Below are 22,468 nucleotides of genomic sequence, written 5' to 3' on the forward strand. Positions count from 1 at the left end.
CAACTGTAGTGGAATGGGCACTTTCAGAACTCATCAGGCACCCAAAAGCAATGAAGAAACTGCAGCAAGAATTGGAAAAAGTAGTCGGCATGGACCAAATAGTGGAGGAATCACACCTCGACAGACTCGAGTACTTGGATATGGTCGTGAAGGAGACACTGAGGCTCCACCCGGCCGTCCCATTGTTAATCCACGAGTCCCTGGAAGATTGCGTAGTCGATCAATTCCATGTGCCGAAAGGATCACGACTCATAGTGAATGTATGGTCCATCGGCAAAGATCCTAATGCTTGGAGAGAGCCTCAAAAGTTTCTGCCAGAGAGGTTCATTGGCAGCAATATAGACCTCCGAGGACAAGATTTTCAGCTCATACCGTTCGGGTCTGGCAGGAGAGGCTGTCCGGGGTTGCAGTTGGGGCTGACGGTGGTCCGTTTAGTGTTGGCACAGTTGGTGCATTGCTTTGATTGGGAGCTCCCTGATGGTATGGTAGCTAGTGAATTGGACATGGCTGAGCACTTTGGCCTGGTGACTTGTAGAGAGAACCATCTCTTGGCTGTTCCGACTTATCGATTGCTTAAATGAATGACGGCCGGATGTTCGTTTGAGGCTATGTTGGTTGGTTTTAACTTTATATATACTAGCATTTGAAGGTGCATTCGATGTATGTGTAAAATATTAAAAAAATAAATGTATTTGTGAATGAAAAATGTAGCAATTAAAATTTCTATATTGTTCTAAAGTTATATATAAGATCTTCAGGAATTTAAATATTAAATTTTGTTAGCTTTATACGTTAATGATGAATGAGAGACAAAAAGGAGCCGTAAAATGGAAATATTTAAATTAGTTACAAGAAGTGAAAATATTGCAATAATTATGGAATATTAGCAATAGTTAGTAGATCAAACTTGGGACAATAATGATCATTCTTGGAGTGACATTAAATAGCTAGTACTAGGATGCTTGGCTAAGCTCATATATAAACTCTTCAAAATATTCCAAAGATATTTGACAGCACATAAGTTTTAAAATTTTATTTTGCAAAATTTTTCATTAAGAGTTTATACGATTTTAAAATAAAATATTTTGACTCTTTCTAATAAACTTATCTGACCTTTTTCAAAATATTTTATAAGTTCTATAACATTAACATGTCATAAGACAAAAATATTAGTATTCACACATAGACACACTCTCTCTTTCTCTCTCACACACACATACACACTTTATCTGTCTAGAATTTTATTGCTATTTAATTTTCCTTGCATTCAAAAAGGGGACAAGAGTTCATTTGTTAATAATAAATTATCATAGTTAAACAAAAATAAGATAGCCACTATAAAAAAAAATGGGATTTAGGGAGGATAATGCGATCGTTCCTGATGAGTATGGCCCAAGATTGATTGGCTCAAGAAGAAATACGAAGACCAGGCCAAGCTCGACTGGCCAGAAAAAACTCAGCCCGTCCAAAGGTACTAGGTTCAGCCCAAGAAGGAAGCACCCTGCAGGGTTCAGCCAAAGAGGGAGCCCGCCACACCAGAACCTGTTCAAGAAGCAAGCATGTTCCATCAAAATTGGACTAGAATTTAGAGAGAATCACGCGATCATTCCTAATTGGAACGATCATTGGAACTCTTGAGGAACGGAATCAGTTTGTCGATGTCAGGATCCTATTAAATTTCATCATTTATTTTTGAAACGGCCAAATTGTTACTAGAACAATACCAGATTTAGTGTTACAAGTTGTCTTCCTATGGTCGTGCGAACATTAAAACAGCAATGTATTGTAACACAGTTTGGAACGATTTTGCAAACATTGAAACGGCCCACTAATTGCACAAAGTCACCGTTCCAAAATGAGATCCAATGTTCGTTGAAAAATAGATAGTTAAAAAAATCATTCCAAAATGAGTACAATTTAGATGGTTTAAATACTTAGAAAAATTTGTATTACATTGTCCATTTTTAAATATAGTATTTGTAAAACTTTTTTCAAGAACCGTCCAAAGTGAGCTACAATTTAACACAACCTTAATGGATAGAGAAAGCGGTACTACAATAACCATTCCAACGGTGTTACAACTTTGTCATTCCTACATGTGTTCCAGGACACGTTCCTAAATGTGTTGCAATGGCTATATTATAAGGCTGATTTTTGGAGTTCCAAACACCATTCCAATGTCCTTTCCAAATTTTCCTATATATATATTACTTTGTTTCATTTAACCACTTATAAAATTTTGTATTCTTTTCCACCAGGAACGAATTTTTTTTTTTTTTGTAAATTACCATTCCACCACAATCAGTTCCAATCTGTACGGTACATTGTTGAATTTTTAATTTGGAATGATTTGTTTCAATTAACTGTAACCACTTATAAAATTTTGTATTCTTTTCCACCAGGAACGAATTTTTTTTTTTTTTGTAAATTACCATTCCACCACAATCAGTTCCAATCTGTACGGTACATTGTTGAATTTTTAATTTGGAATGATTTGTTTTCAATTAACTGTTCCAAAATGAGTTCTAATATAATTTCATTAGCGCTTATTGCAAAATAAAGGAGGGAAATTCAAATATTGGAATGATTTTTTCAAATTGACCGTTTCAAAATGAGTTTCAATATAATTTCATTTAGCGCCCCTTGCAAAATAAAGTAAAAAAAATAAAACTTGGAACAATTATATATTAGATTGCCGTTCCTAATTATAAATTATCATTAATCGTTCCAAAGGTTGCTAACCGTTCCATAATGTGTATACAAAATATCTAATGTACGTTTCGATTACGATATCTCAATATCCACTAGCTGGATTAATTCCAAACATAAACACCTATAAAATTCTGTCTATTTGCACCTTTTTGAATCTCGCTTATCACGAATGAGATACAATATCTCGATATCCGTGTAACAAAAATCTCCAAAACTTCATTAAAATCAGTCTTTTGTCTATTTAATCATATCTAATGGTCTGATCAAAATTTTAACGGTCTGATTAAGCAAAACAGTACAACGATGTAAGATACTAATTACATCTATGTAATATTAATAAATTTAAATATACAAATACATCATATAGTGAAAATATATCAATGTCATGAAAAATATTTTATATTTTTAATTGTCTTAATACACACATTGTATACTTTTCTTTGCTCTTTAATTTATTCGGAATGGGTTTTTCTTAATGTTTGTTTATTTTCTTGGAAAATACATTATAAGTTGCGACATTATTTGAAACAGCCATAATAAAAAAAGACAATTCCAAAAAATGTAATATATAAATTATTATTTGTGACATTGTTTGAAAAGCGTCATAATTAAAAAAGATCGTTCTAAAAAATATTATATAAATCTGCCCCTTAGTAGAATTTTCCACACTTAGTAGAGAGGGGGAGATGAAAGTGACCCATCACCTCGACATTTTAATATTAGGGTATTTAAACTAATTATATTAATATAATTCTTTTACTAATAAAAAAATAAATAACTCTCGCTTTCACTGTCTTTCCCCGCTATCCCCCTGCTAGCCCATTCCGCTACCTCCTGCCACCACCTCCCCCCTCCTACTACACCCCTCCCCCACCTCTTGCCATCATGAGGGCCGTACACAGAGCTCTATCCATTTGTAAAAAAAAATATAATTTGTGTAACCCCATACGAAAATATTTATAAAAATTATCGAATGAAAAGTCGTACGTACGAAAGTGAAATCGAAAGTTTTGTTTTGAAAGTGTAGTGGAAAGTGATAGCCTCTTACGCAGAATTTATAGAGGTTTGCCGCGGTTAAATTTTTTTAACACCATAGAAAAAATGATAGTGATGGGTCACTGACTGACCCATCACTGGCCGCAGCTGCCTTTAGTCAATTGATTTACCAAGGCTACCAGCACTGGCAACCTTCATTTAACAAGGCTGGTCAGCCTTGATAAATGCTAACCGTTGATTTAACAAGACTGGTCAGTCTTTTTGATTTAACAAGACGAACAATGTGTCAGCCTTGTAATTAAATAAGACTGATACATCGTTCAATTTTTTTTAAATAAAAAAGTTAGTGGTAGGTTCCATTACGTGTATAAATAGTTGTGCTTCAAATAGATATACGCAACAATCCATTCACTCTTGCCATCTCAAATATAGTCATGCATTATTTCTCTTTTTCTTGCTAACTATGTCTACTTCATCTTTTTGAATTGAAGTTTTTATGTATTTTGGTGGTGAATTATGCAGCGATGGAGGGTCTCTTCACTTATTGAAGTTTTTGTGTCTTTTGGAAGTGCCAATATTATTTGAACATCTTGTCCGGTAATTAGCCGAGTTGATGCCACCAGTGAGCTAGCCCTTAACGAACACCGAAGAGGGAAGAAACACAAGTCAAAGGATATTGCATTGAGAGCTCAAAACGCCGGACTGTTACCAAAGAAAGCTACCAAGCAAATTTACATTTTGCTCTTTGGTGTAGATGTGCCTGGTAGGAGTCTCCTCTCAAAAAGTTATGAATGATCATAACAATGGGAAAAAACGTATCAGGCAAGAGTAATTGTGCCTCATTGTATTTTTTATAATTATACCAAAAAATATACACTATTACATTTGTACACTTAATTGTAATTTTTTAAATTAATACAATTTTGATTTATGATTTTTGGACTTTAATATGCTGTTAAAAATTAATTATATATAATTAAATAAAATATATATAATTAAATAAATTTATATAATTAAATGAAATTATATAATTAATTTATATAAAATTTAAATTAAACGAAAGAAAAAAGAAAAATGGCTGGTGTCGTGATTATAGATCGCAACTTGGGTAATTTTGCTGAAAAAAATAGTTTTTAATGTCAAATCACGACTCGACATATTAATATTAATATATTAAAAATTATTATATTAATATAATTTTTTTTTACAATAAAAAAATAAATAACTCTCTCTTTCTCTGTCTCTCCCCGCTATCCCCCTGCTAGCCCATTCCGCTACCCCCTGCCACCACCTCCCCCCTCCTACTACACCCCTCCCCCACCTCTTGCCACGCCTCTCATACGTGGAAGCACCTGTTGCTGCCTGCCGCATCTTCCCCCGCCTGTTGGCCCCACTCCATTTCAAAAGATGGATGTAGGAGGAGCAGGTTTGAAAAAGGATCTTAGAGTGTCTAGGGTTGGGCCAGGAGGGTCTCTTAACGCCTTCTTTTTTCTTCTCATCGAAGTTATTTCACAAAAACTTGCCGGGGTAAGGAAGAAGGGGGGAACAAGCACACTTGGAGAGCGCAGTACAACGGAGAGTTGTATGCTGCGTTCGGGAAGGATGAATCGCTCCCGAAAAGGAATCTATTGATTCTCTCCCAATTGGTTGGACCGTAGGTGCGATGATTTACTTCACGGGCGAGGTCTCGGGTTCAAGTCCAGGATGGCCCAGCTGCGCCAGGGAAAAGAATAGAAGAAGCATCTAACTACTTCATGCATGCTCCACTCTTTCTTAAATCAAGTTCAATTTTTTTTATTTTTACTATTATTATGTGGATAATGAGTTGGATGCTGATGATGATTTTTTTATGGTGATGATGATGATTAATTTCTAGAGTTTTTTTGGCAATTCTTTTGAAGCTTTTGAATTTTTTTTGCAATTTTTCTGAATTTGTTTGTAATTTTCTGTATTTAAATATGTTTTTTGTATTGAATTTTTTTTTGAAAATTTTTCTGAAAAATTAAAATATTTTCTCAAAATTAAAAATTTAAAACTGAAAATTGAAACTATTTTCTTAAATGCATTCTGAAGTATGTATTTTGTATTCAATTATTTTCTAAAATTATTTTCAGAAATTTTAAAATTATTTTCTGAAATATTAAAATTTAAGAAATATTTCAGTGCTTCAAAAAGGTTGCTAGGGTGTGGCAATGTGGGTTCTATTTCTCAAAGATACATGAATTTAAAATAAATACCAATTACAATCATTATAACACTCTAAAATTTGATTAAATTCTGTTTTTAATTTTTCAGATTTTTTTTTTCATTTTTTGTTTTATTCGTGATCAAAATCTATTTGAGTGTTTTGTTTTTAAATTTTTTTATGTAAAATATTGGTGGAAATTATTAAAAACTATTTCACTAGATTTTCTATTTTTCTGAAATTTTCTGAAAATATTCATATTTTTTTTGGTAAATATTAGTGAAAGTATATGTTTGTGAAAATATTTTTGGGATAATTACATTTACACCCCTTGGCCTATGGTCTATTTACACAAATCACTCCTATCTTTTAGATAATTACACATATATCCACCAAATGTCAATATCCCTAACACAAACCACCCCTTACTTTTTTTGAAAAATTACAAACACACTTCTTAAAAATGTTAACATCATTATACAAATTACCCCTATTTTTTGGTTGTCAGGGGCATTTTCTGTAATATGCAAAAGATAGGGATGGTTTGTATAAATAGATCATAAGTCAGAAAGTGAAAATATAATTATCCCAATATGTTTTTGTTATTTCATAATAAGTATATATGAACATATTTTGTAAAACATTTGTCAAAATATTTTTAGCCAAAATATTTTCGGAAAATATATGTGAAGATATTTTAAGAAAATATTTTTCTTAATTTTTATGATTTTAGAATGCATTTTGTATTAAAATTTTGTATCAATTTTTTATGAAATTAAATAATTTTTTGTAAATATTTTTTAATGTAATTTGAGTGTAGTTTTTTTGTAATTATTGTGTATTTGAAGTCCATACAAGCCAGCTACTCGATTGCGGGACCGTCACAACTGATCGCCTCGACTAGTGCCTTAACACAGCCTCCGACAAACCACCTTGGACCGTCACAATCGATCGCCTCGACTAGTGCCTTAACACAGCCTCCGACAAACCACCTTGCTCCAAACGCGGATGATATAGACATCGCTGATGAGGAGGATTTAATTAGGTTTTGTTTTTTTCTTTCAATTTTGTAATTGGATAATATTGTATACTAATACAATATTTTTCCCCTCATTATTCATGTTTCATAACGTTTATTACATTACATTATTTCATATTTATTCAATTAATTAAACTCATAAATATAATTAAATTTAATAATTAATTATATAAATTAAATTATTTTATAAAATTTTTGTCATTAAATAAAAATATAGGAACGATTTTAGTAATTATTAAGAAAAATATTACAAATCTCGATATCAAGACAGTTCCAAACATCATTTCTCAAACAATTCTAAATAAGTTTTTCTATATAGGATTGACCAGTTCCTAAATGTATTGCAATTCAAACTAATACATGCACCATATTTTGTTCCAACAAATATTCCTAACATAGTTACAAGAGACGGTTCTAAACAAAAACTAAATTGTGCCTAATACTATTTCAAAAATTGAGCACTATACAATTCCAATGACTGTTTCTAAATGTATCACAAATACAAATAAATAAAGTCTAAAATTCAGCTATGAATACTACAAAAATCGTTTCAAAAATATCCCGCATTAAATAATTATAATTGTTCCAAATTTTATCCAATATGTTCTAATAAAAAAAAAAGAAATTTTTGTATTCAAAATGAACTATTAGGACAAGTTATCATCAATGTGTCACAATACCTGTTCCACTTGAGAACGGTCTTTCACCAATTTATATTATATATGTAATGTGCTATTCATATTATATTTATTGCAAAAATATAAATCAAAATATTATAAGTTATATGACTAGAAATGTCATTGCATTAACAAAACATATCAATTGTATATCTATATCAATATTTGACTAGCATGAATGTACATATATATTCCTTTTATTAAAAAATTTAGATAATAATTTGTTATTTTTTTAATTCTTTTCGCAAAAGAGATTATCTATTAATTTTTATTTGGTGTTAAAGTAATGTGTACTATCTATGGAAGTAGTTTTAAAATATTTAAATACAAAATACGTCAAGAAATAACAACTTATTTGACCCTAGTGATATCATGTCCTTTTGTTTACCAATAAAAAGACATAATTATACCGAACATCTAACATCTTTAACAATGCTTTCACATGTTATAATTAAGCTTTAATATTTTAATATCTTATTTTATCCAAATACTTTATGAGCTTACTTTTAAAATAAGATCCAATATCTTATAAGTTTAAAAAATATATCTTATAAGATGGTTTAAAAAATCTTAGCCAAACACTCTCTAATTGTTCATCTTTTGCATTAAGTAAATTTATAGAAAAATTTCTTATATATTTTTACTTATCTATACTATTTAGTAAGTGTGAGGGTATTAGAGTAATCACCTTTGGTTGTCAAGATGTATATTAACTGAAATACCCCAAGTATACTTGTACATACATTTGTATTTATATATAAAACAATATATTTATATAATAATAATATTAGGTATGTTTTGTTTAATTAATAAATTTCATAAATAAATACAATTAATTAAAATATACTAAAACTAAATAATAAATTAATTAATCAATAATATATAATTTATTAAAATATATTTAGGCTAAAATATTGGTTTTCTCTTAATCATATACCAAAGAAAAGGGTATAGTAGACTTTTGCAATACATAAAATAATGTAAAAGTGTGTAAAAAGTAATCCACTCACATTTTAGGCATGTAATATGCATTCTCCGTTAATTTCTAACGAAAAGAGGGTATACGAGAAATTTTTTGCCGATAAAAATTATACATGGAGATTTCGTTATATTTCATAAAAATATAGGGAGTTGTTATGCAATTTACTCTTATATTAAACCATCACTATAAAAAAAGATAGAATTTAGCACGGTCAGACGAATCGTCCATCTTGAAACGGTTTTGGGAACACTTCAGGAACGGATATTCAAACATGAAGTCATGTGCAATATTTTCTTTTGGTTATAAATTTGGAAAAGTCAAACCGTTCCAAGATGGGTTCCAAAACAACAGGTACTACACCCGTTCCAAAGACCGTGCCAAAATAGTAATGGTAAATAGTTGGAACTCAGTTTAGAACATTATATTAGATTTATGAACTGTCATAATCTAACCATTCCGATATCTGTTGCAATATATGTCTCAGAAAATGACAGTTTGAAAATGTATTCCAAAATGAGCTATAATTTGGAGCGGTTCCTGTACACTCTTAATTAAATATGCAAAAAATCATTCCAAATTATGAGTTTTATTTAAGAAGCAATGTATTTCTAAAACTGTTCCAAAACTTGGTACACATTGGACGGTTCTTTTAAATTATTTCTTGGGTGTTACTGTGTCCATTCGAACTGAAATTCAATGTATATATTTCAATGGTCGTATTGACAGTTCCAAAAACCGTCTCAATTACCATCCCAAAAGTATGAAATAACGGCTACTTTTTTATGGCTAGATATGTGTTCCTATATCCGTTCCAAAGACCGTTCCAAATTTTCTATATAAATGTGTTCCTTTCTTTTAATTTAATCTTACTATCTTCTTTCATTCTTCTTATTTTCTATTTTCTCAATTTCTCTCGAATTTTTTTAATCTTTCACTTAGGGCTGGCAGATGAGTCGAGCCGGCTCGCGAGCTTCACGAGTCCGCTCGATTTTTAGCTCGAGCTCGAGCTCAATTCTCCTGTTCATCAACTCGCCAGCCGGCTCACGAGCTTTATTTATTTTTTTATATATTTTTTTATTTATAAAATTTTTAATATTTAATTTCATATTCAATACTTTGTTATTTTGATACTCAAAATTTGACCATATATTATAATTATTAATCAATATCATATATTTTATTTTGGATAATAATACATTGTAGTACTTTTATTTCTACATTTAATCTTTATACAAAAAACAAAAATTTAGTCAACAACTTAGTAAATTATAATATTTTTTATAATTAAAATTATTATTCAATATGACACATATAAACTTTATGTTATATTTTAATATATATTTGTATTGTGTTATACTTTTTTTAATTGAATGAGATAAAAAAGTTTAATCAACAATTACGATATCTTAAAATCCAGGCATCCAACTCATACGAAATTTAAATATATATAAGACTATGTCCATTAGATCATATCAGGCGGTATGATTTGAAATCACATGGCTTGATTCAACAATACACCGACTTGAATGATTATTATTATGTTTTGAGTATGATATCTGGACATCTGTATATCCAATAAGTCTAAAACTTTACCAAATGTATTTTTCTGTTAGTTTGATCATATCTAACAATTTGATCTGAATTTTGATGGCCCGATTAACCCATATTATTCAGTAATGTAAGATGATAGTTACATCAATGTAATACTAATATTTATAAATATATAAATTTATTGAAGATTGTGAACATATATTGATCTCAACTATAAAATATTTTTATATATTTCAATTGCATTATTTCAAATAATGGATACTTTTCTACAATTTTAAATTGTTCAGTATAATTTTTTTTTGGTATATTTTACTAATTTTATTACTAGTAAACTAATCAGTAGTTTATAATTGTAGTAAAAAATTAAAATTTCATACTATATTTTGGTATATTTATAATATAGTATACATTATGCAATCTATTTTATTACTTATAAATTTATTTAAAAACTTGATAATTCCCATAATTTAATCTAATAATAATAAAAAAAAAAGATCAGCTTGAGCTCGAGCTTGCCAAAAAAGGTCGAGCTCGACTCGTTTACACCCCCCACTCTCACTATCCTACTAATATTTTTGTACTCTTGTTCGTGAATTCTATCTCGAATTTTTGTTGATATTTGCAGTTATTTTGATTAGGCAACAACTTTAACCCTTTATTTGTTAATTGATTATATTTGTTGTAATTTTTTTAATTAATTAAATTTAATGTTATAATCATATATATATGTGTGCCTGCATATATGTGTGTAGGACTAATCATCATGTTAAGACAGTTGAGGAGATGGATGTATGAGAAGAACCTTCGAAATAGGGTAGTCTTACTCCAGAGTTTCAGGATGTTGTTGCTACATTTATAGAATGGGTAAAGTCTCAACATGCATATATAGACGGTGAGAAAATTAAGTGTCCTTGTCAGAAGTACGAAAATGAAGTTTTCAAAACCACGAACAAGGTAAATTTCGACCTATTTATGAAAGGTTTTAGGCCGGAATATTATAATTAGACTTCTCATGGAGAGGAGAGGGCAGATGAGTATTTTGAGGCCGTCACGGCAGCCCCGTGCAGGAGGAGTAAACTCCTATTTTTCATGTTATGTAGGGTACGAGTATGCTTCGAGTGCGGCCCAGAGGATGGTTTTTTATGCTGCTGGTTTGGCTGTCTAATCTTCTAATTATAACCAGAATGGTACGCTTGATGATGGTACGAGGTTATGTCCTACTTATGTAGGGCCTAGTTTATATTACGGTGGGGCCCCTACGATTATGTATCTAGGCTGGTAGATCGGTTTCACGATGTTGTGATGCTGCCAAGCAGCCGTAGTGGTACGGTTGCACCCAATCTCAATTAGGGGCTGTAGCTGAGTTAGTAAATATCAAAGTCGAAGGCCATATTTCTCAGCATATATATAATTGAATATTGCAGTGGGCTGATCATATATCGCCGCGCGACCACACACTGCCCCATGATTACTATAGTATGAAGAAATTGATAAGAGACTTGGGTTTACCTGTTGACAAGATTGATGTGTGTAAGAATGGTTGCATGTTGTACTGGAAGGACGACATTGATGTGGACTACTACGAGTTTTATGGAGAAGCTAGGTACAAGCCGACCAGAGAGCGAAATCCTAATTGCAAGAAGACACCGTATGCCATTCTTAGGTACCTGTCGATTACCCCTGGCATGCAGAGTATGTATGCTTCGAAAGCGACTGCCGAGCAAATGACGTGGCATGCCAACAATCAGATGAAAGAGGGATCCATGTATCATCCATTTGATGCAGAGGCATGAAGGCATTGTGACCGGATATATCCCAATTTTGCAGTAGAGCCCCATAATATTAGACTAGGTTTATGCATAGATGGGTTCGTATCACACGAGCAGTATGGTCATACGTATTCGTGTTGGCCTGTTATACTTACACCGTACCGTACAATCTCCCCCAAGATTGTACATGGGTTTTGAGTATATGTTCTTGACGTTGGTGATCCCCGATCATTCCAATCTGAAGCGTCTAATCGATGTTTACCTGGAGCCATTAATCGAGGATTTGTTGAATTTGTGGCATGTGGGTTTACTGACGCGCGCAAGTGCGAAGAAAGAGAGATTCCCAATGTGCACTGCATTGATGTGGATTGTGAACAACCTACCCGCTTATGGGAGAGTATTTGGATGGGTTCCGTTGGTGTTTTTGGTTTTTCAGTTTGTATGAAAGACACACGTGCATTCTACCTACATAATGGTAGGAAGGCGTGCTACTTTAACTACCACAGACAGTTCCTCACCCGGACCATCCGTACCATGAGAACGAGAAAACATACACAAAGAACCGAGTAGAAAGGATGGTTGCACGACCAAGATTGATGGGAGAATAGATCCGCAAATGGGTTTGTAGCACCCCTTCGGTACAAGGGCTATATCTACCATAAACGTCATACTTACAGTAATCCCTGTGTTTGTATATAAAATTGCACATAATCATCTAATCAATTTGCATATGTAATCCCAACACGTCATAACAGGCATAATCAACCCACAACATCATATATACATATCAAACACCACAAGTAATCCATCACAATTAATCCTCATGCTTACGTTCTCTCTATACAAATAAAATATGATTTGTACTCTAACTGACAAAGAGGAGAAAACTGCATACTGGCTCGATTTGCCTGAGTATAGCGCGTAGACCTAGCCTTCAACAGTCAGACACCTCAAAGTCTACTCCTGAAAGAAAATGTGAGTAGATAAATGAGCCTGCCACTCAGTAAGTAAATAACCAGCCCTGTCTATACATGTATATCAAACACAGCCCAAATAGGATAAGTAGACAACATGCATGGAATATCGTCAATTTAATTCCAACATAATCAGTTGTAGTACACCACGTAGCTATCTCACAATAAGATAATCAACTAAACTTCCTTTTTCCTAGTTCGCTTACCAGAAGGTGATATCGTGTTTTTCCCGTCAACTCAATCTCACCGTTATATAAATTTAAGTGAATCCCCTTGACAGTCGGCTCTTTCAATCTCATCAATCTCATTTCGCACATAGCTCTTTTATATCGCATATAGTTCTTTCATTTCGCACATAGCACTTTTATATCGCATATAGTTCTTTCATTTCGCACATAGCTCTTTTTATATCACATCTTTTTCATATCGCAGCATCGCTCTTTTTATATCATATTTTCGCCTTGTAGACTTTTCAACATATCAAGGGGTATTCACACCACAATTATATTCAATTTTCACCTCCCACATTTCAACATATCACCATTCTTGTAAGCAACTAGTAACGTAAAATAATATATCAACATATTCTCATTCCAGACATCCACAATACATCAAACAACAAACATAATATTTCAACGCATTTCCTCATTCCACATATACAATATCGTCAATCAAATCAAATCATCCATCACTCATATACTTCAGATAAATCAATATCAGCATGAACCACAAATTCATATAACAGTAATCACAAATAAAGGGGACATATATAGATAATACTAATTATTTACTTACCTCAACCTTACAACGCTTTTATCTAACCAATAGGTAGTGGTTCGGTCTTTTCACTTTATCTCCGTATCCTATAATGAGTTATACCACATACAATTAATATATCGAGAATATCGTAATTTCTTTTAAATATAATATTGAATACTATTCGTACAATTTTAAATAATTCTTTAACATTCCATTTCTATCGAAATACAAACCTTTGTTTTTTCTCTTTATTAACATACCATTTATTAAATATAACTTTCAAAATATTTCTATGAATTTTCTATCAATTTCTCGCTCTTATACAATTTAATTAAACAACAATACATAGAATTGCGTATTTGGTTAATAATTTCGATGAAATTGTATAAATTAGCTATAGAAATATTCAAATATAATAAATTTAATAATCTAATTGACCAACGATATCATTTTTATATCCAATTTGATATTTAATTCGATACTATTTTAAATAGCCAAACTCGTAAAACATTCTGATTAAACAGTACATCGCTCAATATAAACAACATTTAATAAATAAACTAGTTAAATAATATAATTATATAAATTAATAGGAATTAAAATTGCATTTTCGTACCTCGATTTCTCTCTTTTTCCGCAGGGAGAATGCAAATTTCACAATTGTTTCATGTGTGTGTAATGTGTATGTATGTACAAAACAAGAGAGAAGAGAGTGAGGCGTGGGGGTGATGGCCCACCAAGCCCACTCTCAACTCTCTCTCTCTCTCTAATTCATATATATATATATGTTATATACATATATATATTATATTACTTACATATATATATTATTTACACACATATATAATATTATTATTATTTTATTTACTTAATTAAACTCTTTCTCAAAATACCCATCACGTTCTTCCTAAATTTTCTTAATTAATATAAGTTATCCCCAAATATTATAATTAACTCCAATTTAATCTGCTCAAATTTTATTATATTCCAATTGTGACATATAATTTATTTACCAATTAACTAAGTTTTATAAAAGTTTACCAAGTAATCTCCTAATTATGTATTATAATCTTTGGCGCGTCATAGGGTTGAAGAGTTTAATCCTACGATTGAAATGCCTTTATCGCTCCTGACCGAGTACGATGCAGAGCATAAATGAACAAAGAAAAATATCTTATAGAAGCTCGACTATTGGTCATCTTCTGCCGCCGATTAACCACCGTAGAAGCGAGGTAAGTCTCTCCTTCCTCCTCCCGACCTCCTCCCATTTCTTTGTGAAACTTGCCCCGCCCCCCTTTCTTTCTGAAACCCGCCCCCTTCCCCCACACAATTTTTTCTTCATTTTTTCGTCCAGTTTCTTACAAATATTTTCCCCCAAATTTGTTTAAAAAATAAACCCCCAATTTTTGTAAAAAAAAAGTCGCCAATTTTTTTAAAGTTTTAACGGTTTTTTTAAGAAATGAATATTCTGAAAATAGTTTTGAATTTTTTTTCCTAATTTTGTGTAATTTTTTGAAAACTTTTCTGTAAATTTGGTTTTTTTTTAAATTTTCTGTAAATTTATTTAAATTTTTGGAAAATTGATGACAGAAAACTTTTGTTAATTTTAAAATTTTTTTCAGTCAATTTATGTATAATTTATGCAATTTATGTGTAATTTATACAATTTAATAAATTTATGAAAGACATGTATAATTTATGCAATTTATACAATTTATGTCTAATTTATGCAATTTATTTGTATTTATGTGATTTATGTGTAATTTATAGAATTTAATAAATTTATGCAATACATGTGTAATTTATGCAATTTATACAATTTATGTGTAATTTTTGCAAAGTATATGTAATTTATGTAATTCAATAAATTTATGCAATGTACGCAATTTAATAATATTTTACATAATAATCACATTAATAAAGAATTTTTGACCAATTTATGCAATATTAACAATAACTTTACATAATAAATGTAAATAATCACAAAAGTTGGAATTATATTCACATTAATAATTTTTTTACGTAATAATCAAAATTGGAGCGATGCTACAAGCAGAGAGAGGACAACAGCTGGAGCGGGCCGAGGGCGGCGAAGGTGGTGGTAAGCAGCTAAATTGTTAATATTATTTTTTTAATAATTAAATAAAAATTTAATAACAGTACTAACAATTTTGTTTGTTTTGCAAGAGACGTTCCAGAAGATGTTGGAGGATCGTCAGCCTCAGCCCACGATCGTGGACCTCGATGCTCCAGCCGAATCCGAGGCTTGGGTGGCGATGATGGAGCAACAGATGCGGCAAGCTACAGTCGGGAGCAAGAAAAATGGCCGAGTATTCGATCTTGATTTTGAGACCCATGCCTCCAGTCGCACATTCACACCACCACCACCACCACCGCCGCCACCACCATCGCCATACTCAGCCATGGAGGACGCATCGGCAGCCTCGAGACTCTTGGGGTTATCTTTCATCTTTGTCGGCCATTGACTGATTATACCTTGTTGTTCCACCACAATTAATATCTCCCCGCTAGATGCATTCAATGGGGTGTAGTGTGTGTACCCCGTTGGAGGTAAATGTTTCCTCCTTTCTCGATTCTTTTTCCTCTTCTTGACCTTTCCTCTTGATGCCAACGGAAGTGTCTGAAATATTGAACTCCTCAATTCTAATTTATTTTTGTAATCGCATGAGCAAGTCTTCTAGAGAGCTTGGGGGCTTTCCGGCTATAGTATTTTTTAATCTTCCTGGTAGCAAATTTTGTTGAATTATGTTGGCCAACAACTCGTGATTGACATGCGGCACCTCGTGCACTGCCTCCACAAACCTTTGAACGTAATCTCTTAATGGCTCATTTTCTCTCTGGCGAATGGTCAACAAATATGTGGCCGTTTTTGGGACTTTCTTGTTCATGGAGAAGTGACGCAAAAAAAGTTGAATCAACTTATCAAGACATAGATAGTTCCAACCGACAGTTGGTTGAACCATGCTAAAGAATGTTTGGAGATCGTAGTGCGGAAGACCTTGCAATAGGCGGCGTCACTCTAGTCGTACCAATCGATTTTAACATAAAATTTGTCCAAGTGTTCTTGTGGGTTCCCTATTCCATCATATTCTGGCAGATTCGATACTTTGACGCCCACTGGAAGTGCTTCGGCTAAAATTGCAAGGAAGAAAGGACTTCGTCGAGGAGGGGGATGACCCATGGCAAATAAAGATCCTCGGCTCCCTTAGGCAGTGGGGGAGCTGATGATTTTCAATTGCTGGGGCTTTTATCTTGGGTCCGTGCAACCTCAGGTCGAGAGATTTTGCCCCTCCTCCTCGAGAGCCGAGGATAATTCTCGACTTCTGCGAGGGGAAGGAGGGGGCGGATTCGCAGGTTGTTGTACTACATATTAGGCCACGGCTTGTGCCGCTGCTCGAGTAGATGCGTCGCGAATCAGAGCTAGCAAAGCTTCTTGTGTCAGTTGGATCATCGGGTCTTAGGGTGGAGTTTTTAGGGGTAGTGCTCCCCCAGGAGACGCGGGCAGAGATTGTCGAAGTGGCGGGGGGATCTCCTCATTGAGGGGTACTTTCTCATGAGTTAGGGGGGTTACATCCTAGAGTGGCGACTGTTCTCGAGGCGGGTCTTGTTCCGCCCCGTTCACTTGAGCTTCGCAGATCATGTCCAAATCGTGGACGTCATGAGCTCGAGGCCTGGTTTGCATACTCAGTGTCGAGGCATATTTTTTCAAAAACGACGCCAATGATGTGGTTGCGAATTTTATGAAAGGATGAAAATATGAATTTTACTCGCGACATTATAACTCACCAAGTGAAAATATGATTTTCAAGGGGTTTCTTGGTAGGTGTGGTCATAATAAATGAATAGTCCTCCCTCTAAAAAATTATATTTTTGGTACTTATAGTAGAGTCAGAATTTATGTAATATGATAGGGTGTATGTATTTATTGTATGAGTCATATATATAAATTACTTTTTTATCCTTATTATTGCATGTGTATTAACAATATACACAGTAGCGTAGTTAAATCTAAGTGAAAATTTATTTAAATTAAAAACCAACAAACGTTATTTCGTATTGTGTGAGAAATTTTAACTACACAAGTATAATAAACTTGTATGTAATTGGTCCATTTAGCCAAGTGATTAATTATGAATTGTACTCTTCTACTGATGCAATCTGTACTTGGGGATGGCCACGAGATGCTTAGCCCTGGCAGTGATCAGGCCAAAGTTCTCAGACATATCCAGCTCATCAGGCTGCATTCCTTCAGGAAGCTCCCAATCAAAGCAATGAACCAATTGTGCCACCATTAACTGGACAATTGTTAGCCCCAATTGCAATCCAGGGCACCCTCTCCTTCCAGTCCCGAAAGGTATAAGCTGGGAATCCCGTCCCCGAACGTCCACGTTGCTGCCAAGAAACCTCTCAGGGAAAAACGTCTCAGGGTCCGTCCAGGCATCGGGATCTCTCCCGATGGCCCAGACGTTCACTAGGACCTGTGATTTCTTCTGTATGTGGAACCCGTCGACTTCACAATCTTCCATGCCTTCGCGGATCAACAGTGGGCTGACGGGGTGGAGCCTCATTGATTCCCTGACCACGTAATCTAGGTATTTGAGGCTGGAAAGATGTGATTCGTTCACGGTCTGGTCCAAGCCGACAACTTCTTCTAGTTCTTTTTGAAGCTTCTTTGTTACTACTGGATGCCTGATGACTTCTGACAATGCCCATTCCACTGCTGCTGTTGAAGTATCTATTCCTGCTAGCAGCATATCCTGCACAAAAAGAGAACGCCACTCCCTGTCTAGAATTATAAATAGTACTGATAAATCACCTTGTCTACTGCAGCTAAAAGTCATTTGTAAGGGAGAATATCTTTTTTTTCCAAATCTTATCACGTTGAAATTTTATTTTTATGAATGTCAAACTCAAGTACTCAAACACTTTATTTACCTAGTTCCATTTTCATGAGATAAAATAGTTTAAATTGTTAACAAAACAAACATTTAGCTCTTATATATTATATAATACGGATAATTGCGTTTACATCCCCTGATCTATGATTTATTTATAGAATCATCTCTACTTTTTGCATAATTACAGAACTACCCTTAATTGTCAAAAATTAAGGGTAGTTTGTGTAATTACATTTATATCTTTTAGAGGTGTATGTGTAATTTTCTGAAAAGCATGGATGATTTGTTTAAACCATATCTAAATTTCTTATGGCTATATATGTAATTATAAAAAATAAGATAATTTATATAAATAAACCATGAATTAGAAGATATAAATATAATTATCACTGTATAGTTAGATTACCAATAACACAGCTTTGACATGACGGCGATCAAAGTCGAATCCAGCCTCTCCGGACTCCATAATACCCATCATGGTGTCCACAAAGTCTTGAGAGCTCTGCTGCTTTTCTTTCTTGTTCTGAACATGATCATCAATGATCCTCTCAAGAAACCTGTCAAAAATCTTGCTAAGTTTCTTCAATCGTCGGGCCGAGCCCTGAAGATCAAGCCCCCGAAGATAGGGAAAATAGTCTCCAAGATTAAAAGCCGCGGCCTCCTCCACCGTCTCCTTCATCACTTCCTTTAACCCTTCGTCATTCAAATCTTTGTCAGCGTATTTCCTCCCGAACACCATCAGACACGTCATATCAGCACTGACTGACGCAATTCTGACGCTCATATCGACAGTTTCACCAATTTCAGCAGCGCTTTTGAGTGAGCCCACCAAAATGTCAATCTCAGCCTTCCTCATCGGTTGAAACTGGCTGATCTTGAGATTGCTCAGCAGCTCCAAGGTGGCAAGTTTTCGCATGTTGCGCCAATACGGCCCGTACCTTCCGAAGACTATGTTTCTTTGCTCATAACTTAGGTAATTGGAGGCCTCGTGATGAGGCTTGTTGGCGAAAGTGAGATCGTGCTTCTTCAAGAAGAGCTCAGCTGCGGCCGGTGATGAGACGATGATCGTGGGCACGGTGCCGAAGCGCATGTACATGATCGGGCCGTACTTTCGTGCCAAACGGTGCAAATCTTGGTAGGGATTCTTCCCCAAGAGGTGGAAATGGCCTAGAATTGGGAGGCCTGTCGGGCCTGGAGGCAGTTTTTTCTTCTTTCCCAGGTTTACAAACTGTTGAAGGAAATAAAAGAACACAATCGCTGCTACGGCTGTTGTCCAAATGCAGACCATTTTCAGATTATAGTATGCCTTTCTCTACCTTTCTTCCCTCCTTTACCAATATAGATGGAGAAGAAGAACAAATACAGGGTTGTAATAAGGGGTTTATCAGCCTTTATAAAGAGAAAAATATCTATGTACTTTGTCCGAAAAGGAGGAACGAGAGAATGGCAGAAAAGGACAAAATAGTAAGAAAAAGAAGCTGAGTTCATAGTAAATGACGTGAAGCGAAAAATTTGACTTCCGTCTTCAGCTTGTGGTTGGGATATGAATTCATCATTAATTATGATTTATCGAATTACTTTTAGGGACCCTTTAATTATAGTATTTGAAATTTTAGTTTAAAAATAATAAGAATGTAAATATAATTATCTCAAAAAAAAAATGTAATTCTTTTAAACGTAAAGTCTCTAGACCTAATATAAATTAATTAAAATTGATTTTTGGCGTTCAAGAAAAAAAAAATTATTCATTCATACTGGATCACATAAATCATATAAAGCGTGAAATTTTGTGAAATAAGATACATAATTTTTACGTGCATAAAGTATGTATTTCAATATGATAATTTTACGTGATTAATTTAAAAAGCCACTCACACTAGGAAAAATAAATTATTGCCTATAATATTAATGTTTATGATTCAAAATCGTGGTAAATAAAAACTAGCTTTTTATCGTAGCTAATAGCCATGACAAATATTTTAGCCAACCTCACAAAAACTACAGCCAATAACCATTACATGATTGTGATCAATGACTATTTGGTCAACGACTACTTGATTCCTATATGTTGAGTTTGAGCTCAATCTGATTTTTTAATTTTTTTTGTTTTATTATTATTATTATTATTATTATTATTATTATTATATTAAATTATAGGAATCACCAATTTTTGACATATATTTATAAGTAATAATAGACTGTATAGTGCATACTATATTGTTATTATTATTAGATTAAATAATGAGAATCATCAATTTTTTACATAAACTTATAAGTAATAAAATAGATTGTAAAATGTATACTATATTATAAATATACCAAAATATAGTATGAAATTCTAATTTCTTGTTATAAATATAAACTATTGATTAGTTTAGTAGTAATATAATTAGTAAAATGTACAAAAAAAAAATCATTCTAAATAGTTTAAAGTTATAGAAAAGTATCAATTATCTGAAATAATGCAATTGAAATAAATAAAAATATTTTATAGTTGAGATTAATATATATTCACAATCTGCAATAAATTTATATATTTATAAATGTTAGTATTACATTGATGTAACTATCATCTTACATTGTTGAACAACATGGGTTAGTCAGACTATCAAAATTCAAATCAGACCGTTAGATATGATCATACTTATAGAAAAAACACTTGGTAAAGTTTTAGACTTATTGGATATACGGATGTCAAGATATCATACTCCAAACAAGAATAATCATTCAAATCGACATATCGTAGAATAGACCATGTGATTTAAATCAAACCGTCAGATATGATCTCATGGACACGGTCTTATATATATTTAAATTTGGTGTTGATCGGGTTCCCAAATTTTAAGATATCATAATTATTGATTAAATTTTTTTATCTCATTATATATATAATAAAATAATAATTAAAATTGTTCAACCATCACTATTATTATCATTATCATTATTTTTAGATTAATTCATAGGAATCACTAAATTTTGACATAATTTATAAATAATAAAATAGATTTCATAATGCATAGTATGTATCCTGATATAAATATAAAACTCAAAAATAGATAAAAAATCATAAATGAATTACTTATCAATTTAAAAAAAAAAGTATAACGTAATACAAATATATATTAAAATATAACATAAAATTTATATATGTCATATTGAATAATAATTTTAATTACAAAAAATATTATAATTTACTAAGTTGTTGATTAAGTTATTTTTGTATAAAAATTAAATGTATAAATAAAAGTACCATAATCTATTATTATCCAAAATAAAATGTAAGATATTGATTAATAATTATAATATATGGTCAATTTTGATTATAAAATTGATCAAATATTAAATATATAAAAAAATTCAAAATAAAAATATATATAAAAAAATATTAAAAAAAATACGAAAAGCTCGCGAGCTGGTGAACAGACACAATCTCGCTCGAGCTGGTTGGACTCATCTGCCATCCCTAGCACATCCTATGTATATAATTTTTAAAAATGAATCAAGGTTAATTTTTTATATAAATTGTATTATCAGTTTATTAACCATGACAATTAGGCATAACCAAATATTCTATTTCTTGTAGTGTCATCAACTGCTTATATTAGGATATCCTGATATGATTATGTGGCGGATGTCTCTCCTCACTCACCACAAAAAGAAATGAATTTTTCCTACACTATAAATGACTATAACTTAAAATTTGTGGTAAATTAATATTATTAATCACGACGAAACCAAATTAATGTAAAAATTTAAATTTTTTAGATGGTTAATCGATTTTTACGATGATTTTTAGCTATGACTAATATTTTGTCCTCACTTGCACAAAAAATGGATAATAGCCGTTGTGGGGCCATATTAATTTGTATTTACTATTATTTTTTTCTTTTGATTATTGATACTCC

The 22,468-nt window shown here is 32.5% G+C and overlaps 3 protein-coding genes across 6 annotated transcripts in view; 2 read left to right on the forward strand and 1 right to left on the reverse strand.

The window, feature by feature from the left end:
* LOC105171247 (cytochrome P450 CYP736A12-like) overlaps nt 1–722 on the forward strand; it is a 2,083-nt gene extending 1,361 nt beyond the window's left edge. The window contains exon 2 of the mRNA XM_020697019.1: nt 10–722. Within this exon, the coding sequence (XP_020552678.1) occupies nt 10–581 (572 nt within the window). The 3' untranslated portion in view covers nt 582–722. The remainder of the gene's footprint in view (nt 1–9) is intronic.
* Nucleotides 14,721–16,460, forward strand: LOC105171248. 4 transcript variants are annotated; one of them, XM_011092300.2, is made up of 3 exons: nt 14,721–14,876; nt 15,701–15,745; nt 15,834–16,446. In XM_011092300.2, the coding sequence occupies exons 1-3, from the start codon at nt 14,787–14,789 to the stop codon at nt 16,128–16,130; spliced, it is 432 nt and encodes a 143-aa protein (XP_011090602.1). In that variant the 5' UTR covers nt 14,721–14,786; the 3' UTR covers nt 16,131–16,446. The 4 variants fall into 4 exon arrangements, with proteins under 4 accessions (XP_011090602.1, XP_011090603.1, XP_011090600.1 ...); XM_011092301.2 differs by having other exon boundaries at nt 14,722–14,876; nt 15,843–16,437; XM_011092298.2 differs by having other exon boundaries at nt 14,735–14,876; nt 15,686–15,745; nt 15,834–16,460.
* Nucleotides 17,716–19,905, reverse strand: LOC105171249 (cytochrome P450 CYP736A12-like). Its single transcript, XM_011092302.2, has 2 exons — nt 18,970–19,905; nt 17,716–18,422 (listed from the first exon to the last, which is right to left on the reverse strand). The coding sequence occupies exons 1-2, from the start codon at nt 19,849–19,851 to the stop codon at nt 17,811–17,813; spliced, it is 1,494 nt and encodes a 497-aa protein (XP_011090604.1). The 5' UTR covers nt 19,852–19,905; the 3' UTR covers nt 17,716–17,810.

The sequence above is a fragment of the Sesamum indicum genome, linkage group LG9 (assembly GCF_000512975.1).
Source record: "Sesamum indicum cultivar Zhongzhi No. 13 linkage group LG9, S_indicum_v1.0, whole genome shotgun sequence".
Taxonomy (NCBI): domain Eukaryota; kingdom Viridiplantae; phylum Streptophyta; class Magnoliopsida; order Lamiales; family Pedaliaceae; genus Sesamum; species Sesamum indicum.